The sequence below is a fragment of the Nyctereutes procyonoides genome, unplaced genomic scaffold (assembly GCF_905146905.1).
Source record: "Nyctereutes procyonoides isolate TBG_1078 unplaced genomic scaffold, NYPRO_anot_genome, whole genome shotgun sequence".
Classification (NCBI taxonomy): Eukaryota; Metazoa; Chordata; class Mammalia; order Carnivora; family Canidae; genus Nyctereutes; species Nyctereutes procyonoides.
This window is the reverse complement of record NW_026575041.1, coordinates 6,855,739-6,875,339: the sequence shown is the minus strand read 5'-3', so window position 1 is coordinate 6,875,339 and position 19,601 is coordinate 6,855,739. Positions and strand designations below refer to the sequence as shown.

The 19,601-nt window shown below is 36.4% G+C and overlaps 1 protein-coding gene and 1 long non-coding RNA gene across 7 annotated transcripts in view; one reads left to right on the top strand and one right to left on the bottom strand.

Moving 5' to 3' along the window:
- Positions 1-19,601, top strand: part of NARS2 (asparaginyl-tRNA synthetase 2, mitochondrial) — a 130,284-nt gene that overhangs the window by 85,836 nt on the left and 24,847 nt on the right. For 5 of the 6 annotated variants that reach the window (XM_055320405.1, XM_055320408.1, XM_055320404.1 and 2 more), the window contains 4 exons: positions 2,283-2,381; positions 2,489-2,526; positions 12,869-12,935; positions 14,680-14,817. In XM_055320405.1, the coding sequence (XP_055176380.1) occupies positions 2,283-2,381; positions 2,489-2,526; positions 12,869-12,935; positions 14,680-14,817 (342 nt within the window). The remainder of the gene's footprint in view (positions 1-2,282; positions 2,382-2,488; positions 2,527-12,868; positions 12,936-14,679; positions 14,818-19,601) is intronic. The other variant, XM_055320406.1, reaches the window with a different exon arrangement.
- LOC129506635 (uncharacterized) overlaps positions 12,983-19,601 on the bottom strand; it is a 40,323-nt gene continuing 33,704 nt past the window's right edge. The window contains exons 2-3 of the long non-coding RNA XR_008663843.1: positions 16,501-16,552; positions 12,983-13,081 (exon numbers count right to left, since the gene is read on the bottom strand). This is a non-coding gene — a long non-coding RNA (uncharacterized LOC129506635). The remainder of the gene's footprint in view (positions 13,082-16,500; positions 16,553-19,601) is intronic.

Sequence of the window (19,601 nt, the reverse complement as noted above, 5' to 3'; positions counted from 1 at the left end):
TTATATACCCTTTAACATCTCCCCCTGATTATTCTAGATCAGTGTCCCCCAGGGGACATTTTTGGTTGTCCCAACTAGGAAGTGGATGGAGGAGAGGGGAGAGTGGTTGCTACTAGCATCTAGTGGGTAAAGACTAGGGATGCTTTCAATATGCTAAAATGCACAGGTCCCTCCCCCCTCAACAAAGAGTTACTCAGCCAAAAATGACAATAGTAACACTGTCAAGCAATTCTTTTCTAAAATGTGGGGATTCAGGATCTGAGCCTCACAAGGAGTTAGTAAAATTCTTTAAGCAGCTTTTGGTACCAGCCCACCATCCAGTTCAATATTACTCATTCACTTAGGCAATGAACCTTTACCTTCCTGTTTCTGCCTTGACCCTGTCTCTCCTGCCCCAAGGTAAATACCAGAGAAAATTTCCAAAGACACAAATTATGTTAGAATTTATTAAACATTATAATTACATATTCTATAACTAAAAAATTTGTATTTAGTATTCCATCGAGTGGTACTCAGCATATACTGTTCAATGATTTTTAATTAATTGAAATACAAACTTTTTCTTAAAAGCAGAAAAAAGGTATGCTCCTCCCAAAAGTAATCTGCTTCTCTTAATTTTCTCCCTTCTATAAATTACATTCTGTGGAAATTATCTTGATGAAAATATTAAATCAGAATCTTATGACAAAGTATTTTTCCCCTCATAACGTATAAACAATTAAATATTACTATTTTAGTGCCATTGAGTAATATATTTTTTAAAACATCTGAAGGTTATGCTAACCCTTCAGTTAAGTTTCTGTTTTCTTCAAATATATTTATAGAGCATAGTCTAAAAGTCAAGGTTAGAGAAGCCAATGATTTTCTTCTTCAAATGGAAATTTACTGTTCATATGAAAGATACCAGTTTAACAACCCCAGTGGTCAAAGTCTTCATCTTACAGATACGTGTGTTGTGCCCCTAACAGTGCCGGCTTAGTATCCAAATCTTCTTGTTTTTGTTTGCTCCCCAAATGTGTCAGCTTTTTTTAGTGATTGAGGATATGACCCTTCATAAATCATTCAGTTATTTAGTGATTTGTCTCATGACTCTCAGATCAAAGGTAATATAGCCTCGAGGTAAAAGATTTTTTGGCCTCCCTTTGCTCTTCTTTCATCAGGTTATTCCTTACTCCTACACAAAATATATATGTGAATATGAAAATACAAAATATATAAAAATAAATATAAATACTATGTGTATGTGTGTGTGTGTGTGTGTATATATATATATATATATATATATATATCCAGGCCACAAATGTGCCTGGATGTTCCTTGATAATTAAGTACATTGCTGTATCTGGTTATACTAAGTTAGTGCAGTAGATGCTTGCGCTCCACCCTGTGTCTCCAGACTTGATAGGGTACACCAGGGATGCAGGAGAGGAAGGGAAAACCCCTGCCTCTGGGGCAACTTGTACTTACCGAGTGTGTCTATCTTTCTGAGTACAATATTTAGGAGGGCCTAAGAGGATCTCACTGACTTCAAACCAAAAATTTTAGTTTTGATTAGAAATATTTTCCATTCCAATCACTTACTTTCTTCTAACAAGTTTTTTTTTATTTTTTTTTGTGGGTTGTGTATGGATAATCCCTGGTAGAATGCATTCTGGCATACTGATTTGTGTTGGATCATGATTTGTGTAATATTTTACTGTATGCTTTAGCAAAGCAAAAATATACATATTTAGATGTAGATCTATCTCATTGCTCCTTTAATTTTAAAGTCAACTTTCATTTACCAGTGACTGAATGAAGCACTTTTCAAAGTGTCTCATTCTTTGCAACAGGTAATGTTTGTTGTGTCCTGGTCTGAGCCAGGTACTAAAGCTAAGTCTTATACATGGATTATTTCATTTAATTATCACAACAATCCTGGGAAGCTAGGTACTGTTATTGTCCTGATTCTACAAGTGACTATATTGCAGTTTTGAGAGGCATTAGTCAGTTTTGGCTGTTTATTTAACATCCCACTTCAGTACTACTATTGAAACTATTAACAACAGATTCGTACATTTTTCTTTCTTTCTTTTTTTTTTTTTACCCACTCTGGGAAGAAGATGCACCGCCTCCCCTAATCAATCTGGAAAACTGAACTAACTTGCAGCAGTATATCTGGAGATTAAGAGGCCTAATGGGTTTATAGCTGCTAAAACCTGGAGAGCAGTCCTTACAAGACTCTAAATAGGTTTTTCATATAAAATAGCTTACTAGTCAGACAATTCTCTCATTTCTCTTAGGTTATGGAGGGGCTCTTTAAGACTGCAACAATGATGGTTCTCTCAAACTGTCCTGAAGATGTTGAACTCTGTCACAAGTTCATAGCTCCTGGCCAAAAGGTAATTAGTTTGGTGGGTAAAGTCTAATACATATACTCTTTAAATATGTTAGTTACATATAATAAATATAATTACATTTAATAATTTTTTTCTCTTTTCTTACCAAGGAAAGATTAGAACATATGCTAAAAAACAACTTTTTAATGTAAGTAGATATTATACTTTCTCTGAACTTTATTCATACTTTATCATAGTATTTATCACACTGTATTAAATTTTGTTTATGTATCTACTTATCACAAAGAAGGCCCATGTTTTAATATTTTTTAGCTCTTATATCTATACACAGTGGATAATAAATGTTTTGTGAATAAATAAATGAATAAATCATAGCAAGATAAATGAATACAGTAATTATTAACTGAAGCAATACAATTCAAACTAATATTAACTTTAGTTATAAAAATTTGGCTCAATTAAAATACTTAGTTTTAGGTGTCTGGGTGGCTCAGTCAGTTAAGCATCTGACTGTTGGTTTCGGCTCAGGTCATGTCAGGATTCTGAGATCAAGCCCTGCCTCGAGTTCCAAGTTCAGTGCAGAGTCCGCTTGTCCCTCTCCCTCCCCGTCTGCCTGCCCCTTGTCTGCTCACACTGGCTCACACACTCACACTCTCTCTCTCTCTTAAATAAATCAAATCTTTTTTTAAAAACTTTTAAATCCAGTATAATTAACATAGGGTGTTATATTAGTTTTAGGTGTACAATATAGTGATTCAACAGTGCTATATGTTAGTGTTTATCATGGTAAGTGGACTCTTAATCCCCTTCACTTATTTAAACCTCCCCCTTACCTCTCTTCTGGTTGTTCTCTGTAGTTGAGAGCCTTGTTATTTTTTTATTCATCTGTTTTTTTTCTTTTCTTTTTTTCTTTTCTTTTCTGTTCTTTTTTCTTTTCTTTTCTTTTCTTATTCTACATATAAGTGAAATCATAGGTTGTCTTTCTCTGACATTTCACTTAAGATTATACTCTATATTCCATCCATGTTGTTGCAAATGGCAAGATTTCATTCTTTCTTATGGCTGAATAATATTCCATTGTGTATGTGTACTACATTTCCTTTCCATTCATCTATCAGTGGACACTTGGGCTGCTTCCATAGTTTGGCTATGGTAAATAATGCTGTAATAAACATATAGAGGTACATGTATTCTTTTCAGATGAGTTTTTTGTATTTTTTGGGTAAATACCCAGTAATAGAATTACTGGCTCTTATGGTAGTTCTATGTTTAATTTTTTGAGGAACCTTCATGCTGTTTTCCACAGTGGCTGCACCAGTTTGCATTCCCACCAGTAGTGCATGAGGGTTCCTTTTTCACCACATCCTTACAACACTTGTTGTTTCTTGTGTTTTTTATTTTAGCCATTCTGGCAGGTGTAAGGTGATAGCTCATTGTAGTTTTGATTTGCATTTCCCTGATTAGTGATTTGAGCATCTTTTCATGTGTCTGTTGGCCATCTGAATGTCTTCTTTGGAGAATTGTCTGTTCATGCCCGTTTTTAAATTTTTTGGGGTATTGAGTTGTATCAGTTCTTTATATATTATAGATACTAACCCTTTATCAGATATGTCATGTGCAAATATCTTCTCCCATTCAGTAGGTTATCTTTTAGTTTTGTTGATTGCTTCTTTTGCTGTGCAGAAGCTTTTTATTTTGGTTTTATCCCAATAGTTTATTTTTGTTGTTTCCCTTGCCTCAGGAGACATATCTAAAAAAGTGTTACTGTGGCTGAGGTGAAAGAAATTACCGCTGTGTTCTCTTCTAGGATTTTCATGATTTTAGGCCTTACGTTTAGGTTCTTAATCCATTTTGAGTTGTTTTATGTATAGTGTAAGAATATGATCCTCTTTCATTCTTTTGCATGTAGCTGTCTAATTTTCTCAACACCATTTGTTGAAGAGACTGTCTTTTTTCTAGGAGATAGTCTTTCCTGCTTTTTCAGAGATTGATTGACCATACTATTGTGTGTTTATTTCTGGGCTCTCTATTCTGTTCCATTGATCCATGTGTCTATTTTTGTGCCAGTACTATACATTTTGACTACTACAGCTTTGTAGTCTATCTTGAAATCTAGGATTGTGATACCTCCAATTTTGTTCGTCTTTTCAAGATTGCTTTGGCTCTTTGGGGTTTTTTGTAGTTCCATACAAATTTTAGGATTGTTTGCTCTAGTTCTGCTATTGGTATTTTAATAAGGATTACATTAAATCTGTAGCTTTCTTTGGGTAGTGTGGACATTTTAACAGTATTTGTTTTTCCAATCCATGAGCATGGAATATCTTTCCATTCGTTGTGTCATCTAAAAAACAAACATCTAAAATACATATGTGTAATGTCTGCCTGTCCGTTTCTCTGTTTCAGTCTTCTTTTTATTAACCTTCAGTTGTTCAAGTCTCATAAGATATTCTAAACTGTTTTTTAGCCACTTTTTAAAATCTAAAGACCTGTATTTTAAATATAACACATATGTTGTCCCTTCATTTCCACTATAATCCTATACAAGTAGTACTTGATATTGGACTGGTTATTTATTCTACTAACCATACTAATCAGATAAGGCATTCCATTTTATTGTTTATTGTTTATTATAAAACAAACACATGATATGGAAAAAGAACAATAAGCAGTCTTTTCATAAATAGTACAATTTATATAAGGCTTGATGTATTTACAGCGAGTAAAGGAGGTAAGTTTGATACTAAGAAGAATAGAAAAATTATTTCTGAACATAATTTGGTATCATTCTTCACTTACTGTCATTAAGTTTAGGAAGTTTTTGTTCTAGGACAATCAAGAATTCAACCTGTCCTTGAGGAGGGTAATAAGACAAACTTGGCAGACTTGACCAAGCTGAGTTTCAGAAATCAGTGTAGACCTTCAGGCTACAAGTTAAAAGTGATGAGTCATTGAGCCTGAATGCATAGCAAGGCAACAGATGTGAGATCAGAAAAAAAAGAAATGGGAGCCTTATGTTAGAGAATCAAAAAGCAGTGAAGTACAACTAAAGGCTTTTGAGGGGTTTTTTTCCTTTCACTTACATGTGTATTGAGTATGTTAACTAACTGAAATTTAAATAAAAACTTGAAAAAAAAGGAAAAAAAGTGTATATTGAATACACACAATGTGCCAAGCTTGTTCTAGAATCTAAAAAAAAAAAAAACCTGTCTTAAAGCAAAAACAAAGCAAATAAAGTTCCCTGCCTTCATTGAGCTTACATGGGGGTGGGGGGGATGAGTAATAATAAGAAACAAGAATAAGAAATAAAACCTCCTATAGTCTGTGAGAATGAGTTGTATTAAGGGGGGAAGAAACCCATGAAAGAGAAAGAAGATGAGACAAAAGAGTAAGGAAGTATAAGTTTTATTTTATTTTTTTATTTTTAAGATTTTATTTATTTATTCATGAGAGACACAGAGAGAGAGAGAGAGAGAGAGAGAGAGAGAGAGAGAGAGAGGCAGAGACACAGGCGGAGGGAGAAGCAGGCTCCACGCAGGGAGCCCAATGCGGGACTCTATCCCGGGTCCCCAGGACCATGCCCTGGGCCGAGGGCAGGCACCAAACTGCCAAGCCATCCAGGGATCCCCTAAGTAGAAGTTTTAGATAGTGTGACAGAGAAGATCTCCCTAAGATGATTTTTGAGTAAAGATTTAAAGACAGTTAAGAGAACTAGCTGTATGGTTATGTGAGAAAAGAAAATTTTAGGGAGAGGTAATAACAAGGGCCTCAAATTTGGAGCTGCCTGGTATGTTCAGGTAATAGTGAGGAGTGAAAAAGGGAAAAGGAAAATAGAAGTTAAAGAAAGGAGGTGGAAGGTGGCAAAATCATGTAGGGCCTTGCAGGTGACTGTGAAGAATTTGGGGTTTTGCTTGAGTGACGTAGGGAAGCCACTGAGGGCCTCTGTAGAGGACTGATAAGATCTCAATTAGATTTAAGAGGATCACTCTGGCTGGTAGTTGAGAACAGGCTTTAGAATGAGAGCAGGCACAAGAGTGAAAGCAGAAAATCAACCCAGGAGATCATTTCAATCATCTGGGTGAGAGTTAACAATGGTTTGGACCATGTATTAGATTTATACAGAGAAACAGAACCTACATGATGTATATAGAGAAAGATCTATTTTTAAGGAACCATCTCACAATGTGGAGACTTCTTTTTTTTTTTTAATTTTTATTTATTTATGATAGTCACAGAGAGAGAGAGAGAGAGAGAGAGGCAGAGACACAGGCAGAGGGAGAAGCACCGGGAGCCCGACGTGGGATTCCATCCCGGGTCTCCAGGATCGCGCCCTGGGCCAAAGGCAGGCGCTAAACCGCTGCACCACCCAGGGATCCCACAATGTGGAGACTTCTTGAGTTCAAAATTTGATGGTGTAGTCAGCCGGCTAGAGACTCAGGGAAGAGTTGGCAGCTGGAATGAAGGCATTCTGCTCGCAGAGTTCCCTCTTTCTTAGGAGAGGCCAGTCTTTGTCCTATTAAGGCCTCCAACTGATTAGATGTGGCCCACTCACATTATGGAGGGTAACATACTCTACTCAGAGTCCCTGATTTAAATGTCAGTCTCATCCAGAAACACCTTCACAGAAACTTCTTGAATGTTTGAACAGACATCTGAGTACCATAGCCCAGCCAAGCTGACACATAAAATTAACTGTTGTAGGCCAGGATGGTGGCAGTAGAGGTAGAAAGAAGTTGTTCTATTCTAGATATATTTTAAATATAGAGCAAACAGGATTTGCTGAGAATGGGAAAGAGAGAGAAGTCAAGTGTGACTTTAAGCTTTTGTCTTAATACAGCTATAAAAATGGAGTTGGCCATTAATTGAACTTGGGAAAGCCATTAGAATAGCAAGAGGTCTGGGGGCAAATGAGATGGCATCAGGATCATCAACCTCACGTATTATGTTAAGATTCAGACATCCAGTTGTAGATGTTGAGTAGGCAGCTTCCGTGTACAGATAGATCTAGAGTTTATGGAAAAGTTCTGGACATTGCACATTGATAAAAGTAGTAACAGGGAAGGAAAGAATTAATTTGGGGGTCCTAAGGAATCTGTGCTAGTGACAGAAAACCAAGGAAAACATCTTAAGAGAAGTTATCCATATCCTATCTAGTGAATAAGATGGAAGATGGGAAAAAATATCTATCATTTATTAAATATTTGCTTATGTGCTAGATAGTGATAAACTTTACATCATAAATAGTTCATTGTATCTTTACAACTCTGTGGGTAGTTACTATTGCTCTTCTGTGGAATAAGAATCAAAGAGATTAAGCAAGTAAAAGATGAAATGGGAATTCAAACTCACTTATCTGATTTCAAAGCTCATGCTTTTAAACACTGTGCTTCAAAAGGGCACTGCAATTAATGCTAGAGCAGTTGTAGCTCTTCGTTGTCCTTATGACCCTCACATATCACTTGTGCTTTGAATTCCAGGTCTGTGAAATACTGAGGTTGGGAAATGAATTCATGGGCTGTGCCACACTGGTCATTGCTGGCATCATCGTCCATTCTACAATGTAAATCATAGTTGTGGGTGGTGTTTTTTTTTTTTTTAAGATTTTATTTATTCATGAGAGACACACAGAGAGAGGCAGAGACATAGGCAGAGGGAAACAGCCCCCTACATGGAGCCTGATGCAGGACTCGATCCCAGGACTCTGGGATCACGACCTGAGCCAAAGGGAGATGGTCAACCAGTGAGCCACCCAGGTGCCCCCATAGTTGTCATTTAAATGTATACCTGTAATGATTTGTTTAGTGTTTGTCACCTCTGTGTGATCGGGGACTTGTTTATTTTGTTTATTGTTCACACTCCCAGTGCTTAGTACTGGGAGCTCAGTAAATATTTATTGAATAACTGAATGAATGAGTAAATGACATTTAAGTAGCCACGGGGGTGGGAGTATTCTCCTTTAGGTTAGGTCCTCTCCCTGAGGTTTCCTATTAATTCCTATCACTGTTTACTTTGGGCACTGAGTATAGTGAGCCCGGATTCTAGTTCTAGCTATACTCCTTATCAGCCATTAATGAATGTCTTAGTTTTTTTTCACCAAACTATCTACTATGAGTTAGGCACTGTGCTAGTCACAGTCACTGATGATCCATGATATAGGCATGGATTAGTTCTTTTATGGAATTTAAAATCTAGAGAAAAAGATGAATAGTTAACTTTTTACATGAATGATTATTTGATTACAACTATAAACTTGATTAATAGTAAATTTTTAACCTTTCTAAACTTGCATTTCCTCATCTATAAATTTGTAACTTGTCTGTCATTTTGTTGAAAAGTTCAAATGACCAAACTGCTTAAGCAGTGTGCCAGACTAGATAACTAAAATAACATTCCTGCTGCAAAACATCTAAAAATGGTTGTTAAAAATTATAAAAATTCGTTTAAATACATTGTTGAGTCACTAGAAAGTAAGAGAAGTTCCAGGAGCTACAAATAAAGAGGGAACTGAGTACCAGAGGGATAAACATAAATGGTATGATGCAGAGGTTTCTCGAGATGGTGAGGGCAGCCTGGGTGGCTCAGCGGTTTAGCGCCGCCTTCTGCCCAGGGCGTGATCCTGGACACCCGGGATCAAGTCCCACGTCAGGTTCCCTGCATGGAGCCTGCTTCTCCCTCTGCCTGTGTCTCTGCCTCTCTCTCTGTGTCTCTCATGAATAAATAAATAAAATCTTAAAAAAAAAAAAAAGATGAGGGGAAGGGTTAGTTGCCGATCTTTGAAACCAGAGATTTTAACAACCATAAGACATGAAAGTAAACCTAAGTGTGATGAATTAGAAGGGAGATACTCCCCGAAGTACACATATGCATACACACACGCACACACACACACACGCACACACACGCACATGCGCGTGTATGTACATGAGATGCCACGTGACTTGTATTCCTTTGCATAAATAGATTTCATTGTATTCTTGACTACTTATAATTGTTTTATATGAAAGTAAATTATTTAAAGGACTTGTGTAGTAATTGAATTTAGTCTTTACTAAGCAGAAATAGAATTCAATTATTTTATGTCTCCTTTATAGCATTAAGGTTTTTAAAATGTAGAGTACTTACCTTCTTTTGCTCTTCATGTATCTGTGAATTTGAGTCAAACAATGCTAATAATTTTAGCTAAGCAGTTTTAATCCAACAGCTTCAGAATAATTTCCTTAAATCATAAAAAAATTTAAATCTGAAGGTAGTTTGGTACTGCATCAAGCAATATCACTATGTCTCTTCCTTCTTTCCTCAAAGTACTTTAGAAATAGCTTCTGGGAAGAAGAGATATTATTCTCTGTACATATCAAAAGAAATTAGGAGAGAGAGTTGATAAAGGCCATTAAGGATATCCAGTGTCAGAACTGTAATTTGAGCTGAAAAGCTCTGCTTCAACTTAAGATGTGGGAGTAAGGCAGGAGATCCAGAATAACAAGAGATACTTAGAAAGTCATTTTTTAGAATAATGTAGCAAACATATCCATGGACAAAATCCCTGTGCTTCCCACTTTGACTGCTCTTATATTTCTCAGTATAATGAGTAGATAGTATCAAGTAATTGATGGAATAGAACAATAGAATGTCAAAGCAGAAAAGAACTTGAGATAGCATAGTCCAATCTCCTTATTTTACAAGTACGAATACTTATTTTTTAAATGTTTATATAAAACATTACACAAATTTATAAAATGCTTTCATTAAGTTGAAGTGATTTACATAGTAGCCAGTAAGGGGTAGCATCAGAGGGAGAACTCAGAGCGCCCATCTGTCTTTGTTTTGATTGAGTATATTAAACTCCAAGTGTTTTAGGCACTATCTTAGTAGTTAAAAGCTGAGGCTGTGGAGTCAACACATCAGGCTTACTACTTTACATGAGTGATTTTGGGCAAGTTACAGTCCCCTGTAACCTTCCTTTTCCCTTCTGTAAAATGCTTGTTTAAATATGATTACTGTCCCCAACACCACTTTCATTCTTGCCTTAGAAATTATGATGTAATACTAGATTCTAATTTGAATAAAATTTTCATCTTGGAAAAATATCACTCAAAACCTAGCTTTGGAGGCTTTTTTTGTACTATATACACAACTCCTTCCAATTAATTATTATAGGTTTGAATTTAATTTTTCCTTCATAGAATAAATTTCTGTTGAGTAACTTATTTTTTGAGTGTTTTTTTTTTTAAGATTTTGTTTATTTATTCATGAAAGACACAGAGAAAGAGGCAGAGCCATAGGCAGGCTCCTCACAGGGAACCCGATGCAGGACTTGATCCCCAGACTCCGGGATCATGCCCTGAGCCGAAGGTAGATGCTCAACCACTGAGCCACCCAGGCGTCCCTATTTTTTTAGTTAGTTTTTTTTTTTTTTAAGATTTATTTATTTATTTATTTGTGATAGACCTAGAGAGAGAGGCAGAGACACAGGAGGAGGGAGAGGCAGGCTCCATGCCGGGAGCCCAACGCGGGACTTGATCCCGGGACTCCAGGATCGCACCGTGGGCAAAAGGCAGGCTCCAAACCACTGAGCCACCCAGGGACCCCCTATTTTTTGAGTGTAAAGACTTCAGGAAGTTTATAGACTTTTGGATCTTGTTTGTTTTGTTTTGGGGTTTTGGTGGGGAATTGAGGGGAGATTTCTGGACGTTATTTATTGTAGACTTTTGTTTTTAATCATCCAAAGTACTGTTACAAGGGCTCCTGGGTGACTCAGTTAGCTAATAAGCATCTGCCTTGGCTCAGGTCATGAGCCCTACATCAGGCTCCCTGTTTAGCAGGAAGTGTGCTTCCCCTTCTTTCTCCCTGCCTCCCCTCCCCCCATGCTCTTTGTCTCACTCTAATGAATAAAATCTTTTAAAAAATGTTCAAAGCAATGTTGCAAAGGGCATATGGAAACTGACATTTTCATATACTACCAGTGGACATAAATTAGTATAACACTATCAAAGGGAAGCAGTATCTTTAGCAGTATCAAAATATCTAAAAACTGTAAACATAAATACACTATAATCCAACAATTCTATTTTTCCCATATGCAAAATTCATGTGAATCATTTGTGACAGATGTATGTAGTCATGATTTATAATAGCAAAAGATTAGAAACAGCTGAAATATCCATCAATAGATGAATGAGTAAACTATGTTATAGTCACAAAATAGAATATGATAGTTCAAAAAATGGAGAAGCTTATATGAAAAGATCTGCAAGGTATATTATTAAGAAAAGATGTGAAAGAATGTATATGGCATTTATACTATGGCTGCCATCTATGAAACAAAGGAGATTATATGTTAATACTTGCTTATAGATATATAAAACCTTCTGGAAGGATACACAAAAAACCAGTAACAGTGATTGTATGTGAAGAGAGGAGCTATGGGCAGGCGGCTAAGTGGGCGGCTATGGGACAGGATGGAAGGGAAATAGATGCTTTTATACTTTTTTTTTTTTTTACTATGTTCATATATTACCTATTCAGTTAAATTCAAACAAATGTGTGCGTGGCTTGCTTTAGACATGAGAGTTTCTTACTGAGGTATAATAACCAATGATTTTTTTCCTAAACAGTCTTACAATGCTTAGCATATATTACAGAGCCCTGACTGTGGCCTGAAAGAATCCATAAGATCTGACCTCTGACTATCTCTCTTATTTGATTTCCTGGCATTCTTCCCCTTGTACAGTATGCTACAGGCAGATTGACCTTTTTGTTCCTTGAATGAGCCAAACTGTTCCTTCACTTCAAGCCTTTGTACTTACTGTTCCTTTTGCCTGGAATACTTACCCTCAGATATTTATATGGTTTATTTCCTTATTTCACATAGCCCCAAGTCATTGAGTCCTTTCTTGACCGTCGTATCTAAAATTACACCACCAAACACCCTATGTCTTCTTCCCTTGCTTTATTTTTCTTACAGCACGGAAGATTTCTGGCTTTATATTCTGTTTGTTTATTCTCGAACCCCAAATCCCAGCACTCATACACAGATGCACACACACAAATATCAGTTCCATAAAGGCTTTGTTTTGTCTCTCCAGTGTCTGGAATAATGCCTAGCACATAGTAGGTGTTCAATAAATGTGTTATGAATTAATGAATAAATGATGACTTTGTAAAAAGATTTTTACTCTTTCAGCCTCACTATTTCACACCTTTTATTAGGGCATTGGCATAACATGAATTCAGAGAAAATCTTTACTTGCTTAAGTGACAAGGTTCTCTGTATATACTGCAAGTAGGTCAAGAATGCGATTACTGAATGACCACTTTTCATCATACTGATCAGTTCTCATACAATTAGGTCAGCCTTAATTCCTGATTACTTAGTGATGATTTATTTAGAATTATTCCTGATTACTCAATAATCATTTAGTACTCCTTTGTGATCTCAAAAATTATATGAGAATAGACCCTTTGTAGTTTTTCAGATGAAGTAATTAGCAACATGCCATTATATTGACCTTTCTCTGCTTTTACTCTCTTTCCAGCATTTCTTATACTGAAGCAGTAGAGATCTTAAAGCAGTCATCTCAGAACTTCACCTTCACTCCAGAGGTAGTATTTATATTTGTATTTTCCCCTCTTGTCCATATCATATTTCATTGAGAATCCTGGGGCACCGAGCTGGCTCATTCAGTAGACCAAGCAACTTCTGATTTAATTGTTGTGAGTTCCAGTCCCACGCTGGGCATAGAACTTACCTTAAAAAAAAAGAAGAAGAAGAAGAAAGAAAGAAACTTTTAAAATAATCTTATTTTTCTGGGGTGCCTGGGTGTCTTAGTCAGTTAAATCTGATTCTTGGTTTCGGCTCAGGTCATGATCTCAAGATCCTGAGATCGAGCCCAGCATCAAGCTCTGCACTCAGCACAGTCTGCTTCTCCCTCTCTCTCTACCTCTCCCCCTGCCTCCCCCTGCAGAATAAATAAAATCTTTAAAAGTAAATAATCTTAATTTTCTTATTAGCATTGTTTAATATTTGCCCATCTTTAGATTGTCTTTTTTGATGTTTGCTCAACCTTGTTAAAATATTTAGAGTAAATAATTTTGAAGTAGTCATATCATTTTTAATAGCAGTGACTAAAGATATAAAGAAGTTTATAATCTTTAAACTATCTTCCTAAACCTTCTGGAAGGATAGGAAGATGAAAATCCTTTAAAAGAATGGTAATATGTCCAGAGAAGCCTCATGATTTCTCATTGGTCATGCACATAATATTAGAAACAAGTCTCCTGGGATCCCTGGGTGGCGCAGTGGTTTAGCGCCTGCCTTTGGACCAGGGCGTGATCCTGGAGACCCAGGATTGAATCCCACGTCGGGCTCCCGGTGCATGGAGCCAGCTTCTCCCTCTGCCTATGTCTCTGCTTCTCTCCCTCTCTCTCTCTCTGTGACTATCATAAATAAATAAAAATTAAAAAAAAATTTAAAAAAAAAAAAAAGAAACAAGTCTCCTCCTTCCTATGCTAGGGCGTTTAACCTATAATTAACATATTGGCAGACAAGTAGGGATAATATAACGTTAGGAATGTACTGTGATTACTTTGTCTTCAAACTATTCTATTCACCAGTCCTATCCCCAATTAAGTCAGATCTTCTTATGAGGTATAGTAGTTGTGCTTGTTACATTTATAATCAGTTAATTTGTTTGTATAATTTTTTATTTAATATTTGTCTCCTACCCTGAAAGCTTCATGAAGTCAGGAGTTCTATTTTTCTTACCACTATGTTCAGTACCTAGCATGGTACTGGGATTTAATAGGCATGTTAGTATTTGTTGAATAAATAAGTGTTATTAAATATTCATCAGAGCATCTGATATATGAATTGACTTTCTTATTAAAAAAAAATCACTGAAAGAAGCCATCTAGCCAAAGAGAGACTCAATATTAGGAATATTATCTTTCATCATTTAATTTCCTGCGATTTAGGAACAGTAACCATAGAAGAAGCTCTAGGCAATATTAATAAAAACTATGATTTTGAAGCCAGCTTTTATACACTGTGGGAAGGGTACTTTGTTTTCCTGCAGATGCGATTCATCTGCTAAATGCTGCTCCGCAAGATATGGGGGACAGAAAGCTTAATGTTTATCTACTCGTTTCAGCTTTCATCTTTCCAGGCCTTCAGATGTTCTTGTAACACACCTCTCTGGCTTAGTTATCTGAGTAACCTTAGCAGACAGCTCCACACATCACTGATCTCAGAGGAAGCCCTTGGAACTGATAGAGGTTATTTTTGGATACTGCATTGTATATTTCTGCTCTTTCTTCTCCTTTGATAATTTCTTTTTTCTCATTACAGTGGGGTGTTGATCTACACACTGAACATGAAAAGTACTTAGTGAAGCACTGTGGCAACATACCAGTCTTTGTCATTAATTATCCATTAGCACTCAAGCCTTTCTACATGAGGGATAATGAAGATGGCCCTCAGCACACAGTAAGAAAAATCACTAAGTAAATCAGAGTTGGTGGTCTCAGAATCTTGAGTTTTTCCCTTGACTTAATTTCATTTATCCTTTGGCATATTTTTAAAAATTATATCCATCACAGTTTACATTTCTTAAAATGATAAACTTTTTTTTAATGATAAACTTTCTAAAAGGTATCTCTTTTTAAAATAGTGTTCCTAAATAAGATCCTGATGTTCTCTAAACACACTCTAAACACACCTGTCACATGGTGTCCTGCTTAGTTTAGCAGATGCAAATATAAACGTGTTTTTTTTTTTCTTTTGTTTTTTAAATAATTGAGAGAAAGTGGCCCAGAACACTGTTTAGCAGTGCCTGGTCTACTATCAGCTGAAATACTGGTAAGGAGACTGAGGGACTGGTGTATGCTGGGCAAGAAAGGAAAGCAGTGGCAGGATCAGACAAAGCAGGAGGCTCAGAGTACTTTGGTTTTGTTGTCATATATTGTGAGGGGAGGGGATAGAGGGATCTGAGAGGTCTGGGCAGATTCTCCTGTCCCTTCTCTTTTATTTCTTCTTGTCTATCTTGTCTCTGTCTTTCGGTCTCTCTCTCTCTCTGTGTTCTCTTTTGCCTCCCTTATGCTCTGTCCTTTTTTCACACTTTGGTTGCTTTTTAATTCTTCTAGTTTACTTTTTTCCTTTTTTATTCTTTTGTCTCTTCTTTCACTTTAACAAAATTAGCAGTAATATAAAATAATATATTTGACTCTTTAAATATTAATTGAATAGTTATATCCTTAATATCATTAATGTAAAAATCTGTGAGACAAATATGTTTATCTCACAAAGGGTCCAAAAACAAAACTTTGTTTTCTGATGTTTTTCAGTTGTCTCTAGATAAACATCAGTGGAAAAATGTAGATCAGGGCCTACCAGTAAATAAAATATCTCCATCTTAGGTATACAAGGTTACCTCTTTGAATATATTTCCTGTTTTCTCTGTATATTATAGTATTACTAAAATGGTATTAGCCATCGTTAGTAGATTCCTATAAAGCAAGCACTATCATTTCATCTCTAAGTCCTGGAACAATCTTGCCAAGAAACTTACTGTTTCTCCCATTTTACAGATGAGAAGCTAGGGTTTAAGGACACTGGTTGCACTTCGCAAGCTCACATAGGTAGTGAACGACAGTTAGTGAGCAGACCTTACTCCCTCTGGTTCTGAAATCTGTATTCTTCTGCTTCAAAGCCATAAATACAAAGCTACATTGATTTAACACATCCCAACTTTTCACACAGCGTTATCCAGAACCAATGAGCAGCACGGTTGATTTATGATTCTTATTTCCTTTTTTTCCTACCAACCCTCTGGTATAATTGATTATAAGAAAGGAATTGACCCATAGGTTGGCAGCAAAAAAAAACAGGAGAAACTAGGGCATAGATTATCCAGTCCTTAATAATTCAGTGTTGAACCTACGTCACAAAACAGGACTGCATACATATCTCTTGGCTTTTTTGTGATCACTCCACCTTATACCACTTCCACCTCCCCCTCACCACACACACACACACACACACACCATATAGTCTTTGCATGTAATTTCCCAGCATTCAGCACTTTTCAGTCATTCAGTTTTGTACTTCTTAAATACACCCCTTAAAGCTCTCCGTCTTTCTCTTATAATATTGTATGGTGACTACACTTACTGTGGTGAGCCTCAAGTGGTGTATAGAATTGTTGAGTCACTGTGTTGTACACCTGAAATTAATAAAAACATTGTATGTCAACTACAAGAGTTTGAAAATTAATTTTTAGTTTAATTAATTTTAAATTTTTTTAATTAAAAACTTTGCCTCTCTGTAGACTTTCCTGGGTTACCTAGTCACCTTGATTCTTCCTTTCTGGATTTCTATAGCATTTAAAGAATTAGTAAAACTGGTAGCATTGGGTCTATTTTTTGTGCTATATAGGTGTTGCTTTCTCAAATAAAAGAAACTCTTAACTTCTTCAGGATGGGAATGACTTTTTTATAGCCACAATGGCTTCTACTGCACACTCCCCATTCCCTCTAATATGACTTCCACCCCTGTCATACCACTGAAGCACCTCTTTGTAGGATCAGTAATAATTGTCATGTTATTAAATCCAGCAGACTTTTTTTTTTTTAACTTCTCAACATTACTCAGCACAATTAATGACTTTCTTGTTCTGAAAACTGTCTCCTTTCCTGGCTCCTGTGACATGGTATTCTTCTCTGTTCTCAGAGATTATTCCTTCTTAGTCTTCTAGACAAGTTCATCCTCTTCTACTAATCCAGGAGATGTTGGGATTCCTCAGGATTCCATCACAGATCTTTTCTCTCCTCAAAGTGATGTCATCTGGACTCACAGCTTACTATTTATTTTCAGAGAACTCGACAGTCACATCTCTAATCCTTACTTTTGCTCAGAGCTCTTACTGCCATTTATATATCTCAAAGGCTTCTTAGAATAATCCAAAACTGAACCCATCCGTGATTTCTGCTCTTCTCCCCTCTTCTTACCAAATTTAATCTTCTTTCAACGTTCCCTGTCCATCTAATTGTGCAAACCATATCCTAGACTCATCTTTGAAATCTTCCTTACTCCTTATATCCAGGCTGTGACTAAGTTGGCATTTTTATATGTTTATATAAATCTCAAATCTATCTACTTATCTTCATTTCCACTTTTACCTTTTTAGATTAAGATACCATCATCTCTTGCCTGGATTACTTCAGTAGCTTCCTGACTAGTCCTGCTGTATCTGCTCTTTCCTCCTCTGAGTCACTTCTCCCCACTTCAGCATAAGCTTTTAGAAAATGTAAATCTGTTCATGTTATCTCTCCTTTTAAAACCATTCCATGGCGGAGTGCCTGGGTGGTTCAGTTGGTTAAGCATTTGCCTTTGACTCAGGTCATGATCCTAGGGCCTTGGGATCGAGCCCTGCATCAGGCTTTGTGCTCAGTCGAGAGCCTGCTTCTTCTGCCTCTGCTGCCCACCCCCGCCCCCCCCTTGTGTGTGCTTGCATGCTTACTTTCTCCCTCTCTCTCTCAAATAAACAAAAGTTTTTTTAATTAAAATGAAAAATTAAATTAAAAAAAGCATTCAGTGGCCTCCCATTGCTTTAGTATCCAAGTCAGAATCCTTCATCTGGCCTCTAGGCAGACAGTGATATCTGTCTGCCTGTGTCTCTCTTACCTGATACACTGTGCTGCTTCTCTTTGCTGTCTCTGCTCCATGCATATCATGTCACCCTTACCTGTCTTCAGACATTCACTGCTTTCTCTCACCATAGTATCTTTAGACATTGTGTTCCTTCAATCTAGGACAATCTTCTTTACCTAAGTAATTTTACTATTTCTCCAAATCTCTATTCAGCCATCATTTTCCTGGAGAAACCTTCCATGACCCTCTAGATTGAGTCAGAGACCCCTGTTAGACACTAAAATATTACCATGTTAAATTTCAGACCCAGAACTACTAACTCGTAATTCATTATACTCCTTAACACAGTTGTAGTTTTACATTTATTTTTATGACTATTTAATTAATGACTCTCCTCTTTGCCACAGGACTTGAGGACTTTCCTTTTCACTCGTTGTATACATAACGTCTAGCATAGTGCCTGGAATATAGGAGGCACCTAATACCTATTTGGCAATAGGTAGGGGATTGGACAGATGGATGAATCCAACTCTACATAGTTGTAGACACACAATGGACAAGTAGTGAGTGAGTGACTTGGTTTGCTAAGGAAATTTCTGGGATGTTAAAGAACAGCTTTTACTCCAATTTTTTTGAGTGATAGTAACATAGTATAAAGGAAAGTCCAGTAGCTTTAGAATCAGACACTCTTGGGTTCAAGTCCCAGATCTGTGTGTTAGAGACCATGTGATCTTAGCCACCTAATATATTTGTCTTACTTTCCCAGTCTGTAAAAATAAGTTTATAATCTTATCTCAGAGTTGTGAAGATTAAATTAGATAGTATATAAAAAATATATATAGCACAGTGTTTGGGGTGATAGGTAGTCGATAAGTATAAAGCCCTCTTTCTTTCTAAATTGTGATGAAATCTTTATTATGATAAAGCACAGTAATGTTAAAATATGTTTGTGTTTTACAGCATCAAACATACTGTTACACAAGATTCTTTAAAAGGCAATTCCTTCATAGACTGCAGTCACAAACATTTTTTATCTTTAGAAGTACAAGGAGGCCTTTATGACAAGTCTCTAGTAATGTGGTCTCACAGCTTGAAAACTGAAAGCATTATAATGGTACTTTAATGTACTCATATATTTTATACAGTACTATAATACATAGCTTCTCAGAGATAAATTATTAAAATATCATTTATTTAAACTGCATATATTAGACGTAGGTTATAACATTGATTCATTAACACCTAGATTTCTTTTCAACCCACTTGTATAGAGTGCCTGCTTCTACTTATTTTTTTCAATGGGGAATGAACAGGCTTTGGGCCAAATAACTGTTTCTTTCAGAAGGACTATAATAACAGGTTGTGAGTAGGGTTGCAAGAGTTTCTGCAATGGGTGCAATGCAATCTAAAGAATTAAGACAAATACATTTCATAAATGCCTTCCCTAGGGATCAAGAGAAGGGCAGAGAAATTTTTAACCTACACTTGTACCATTGGGCTGGAGGTCATAAGTTCTAAAATGGCACATTTTTAGAGCTACTGTACCTTTTTCTTTCTTTCTGCCCTCCCCCACCCCCTCCAAAAAAAATTGAAGGTATGCAGTATATTATAATGAAAAGCAT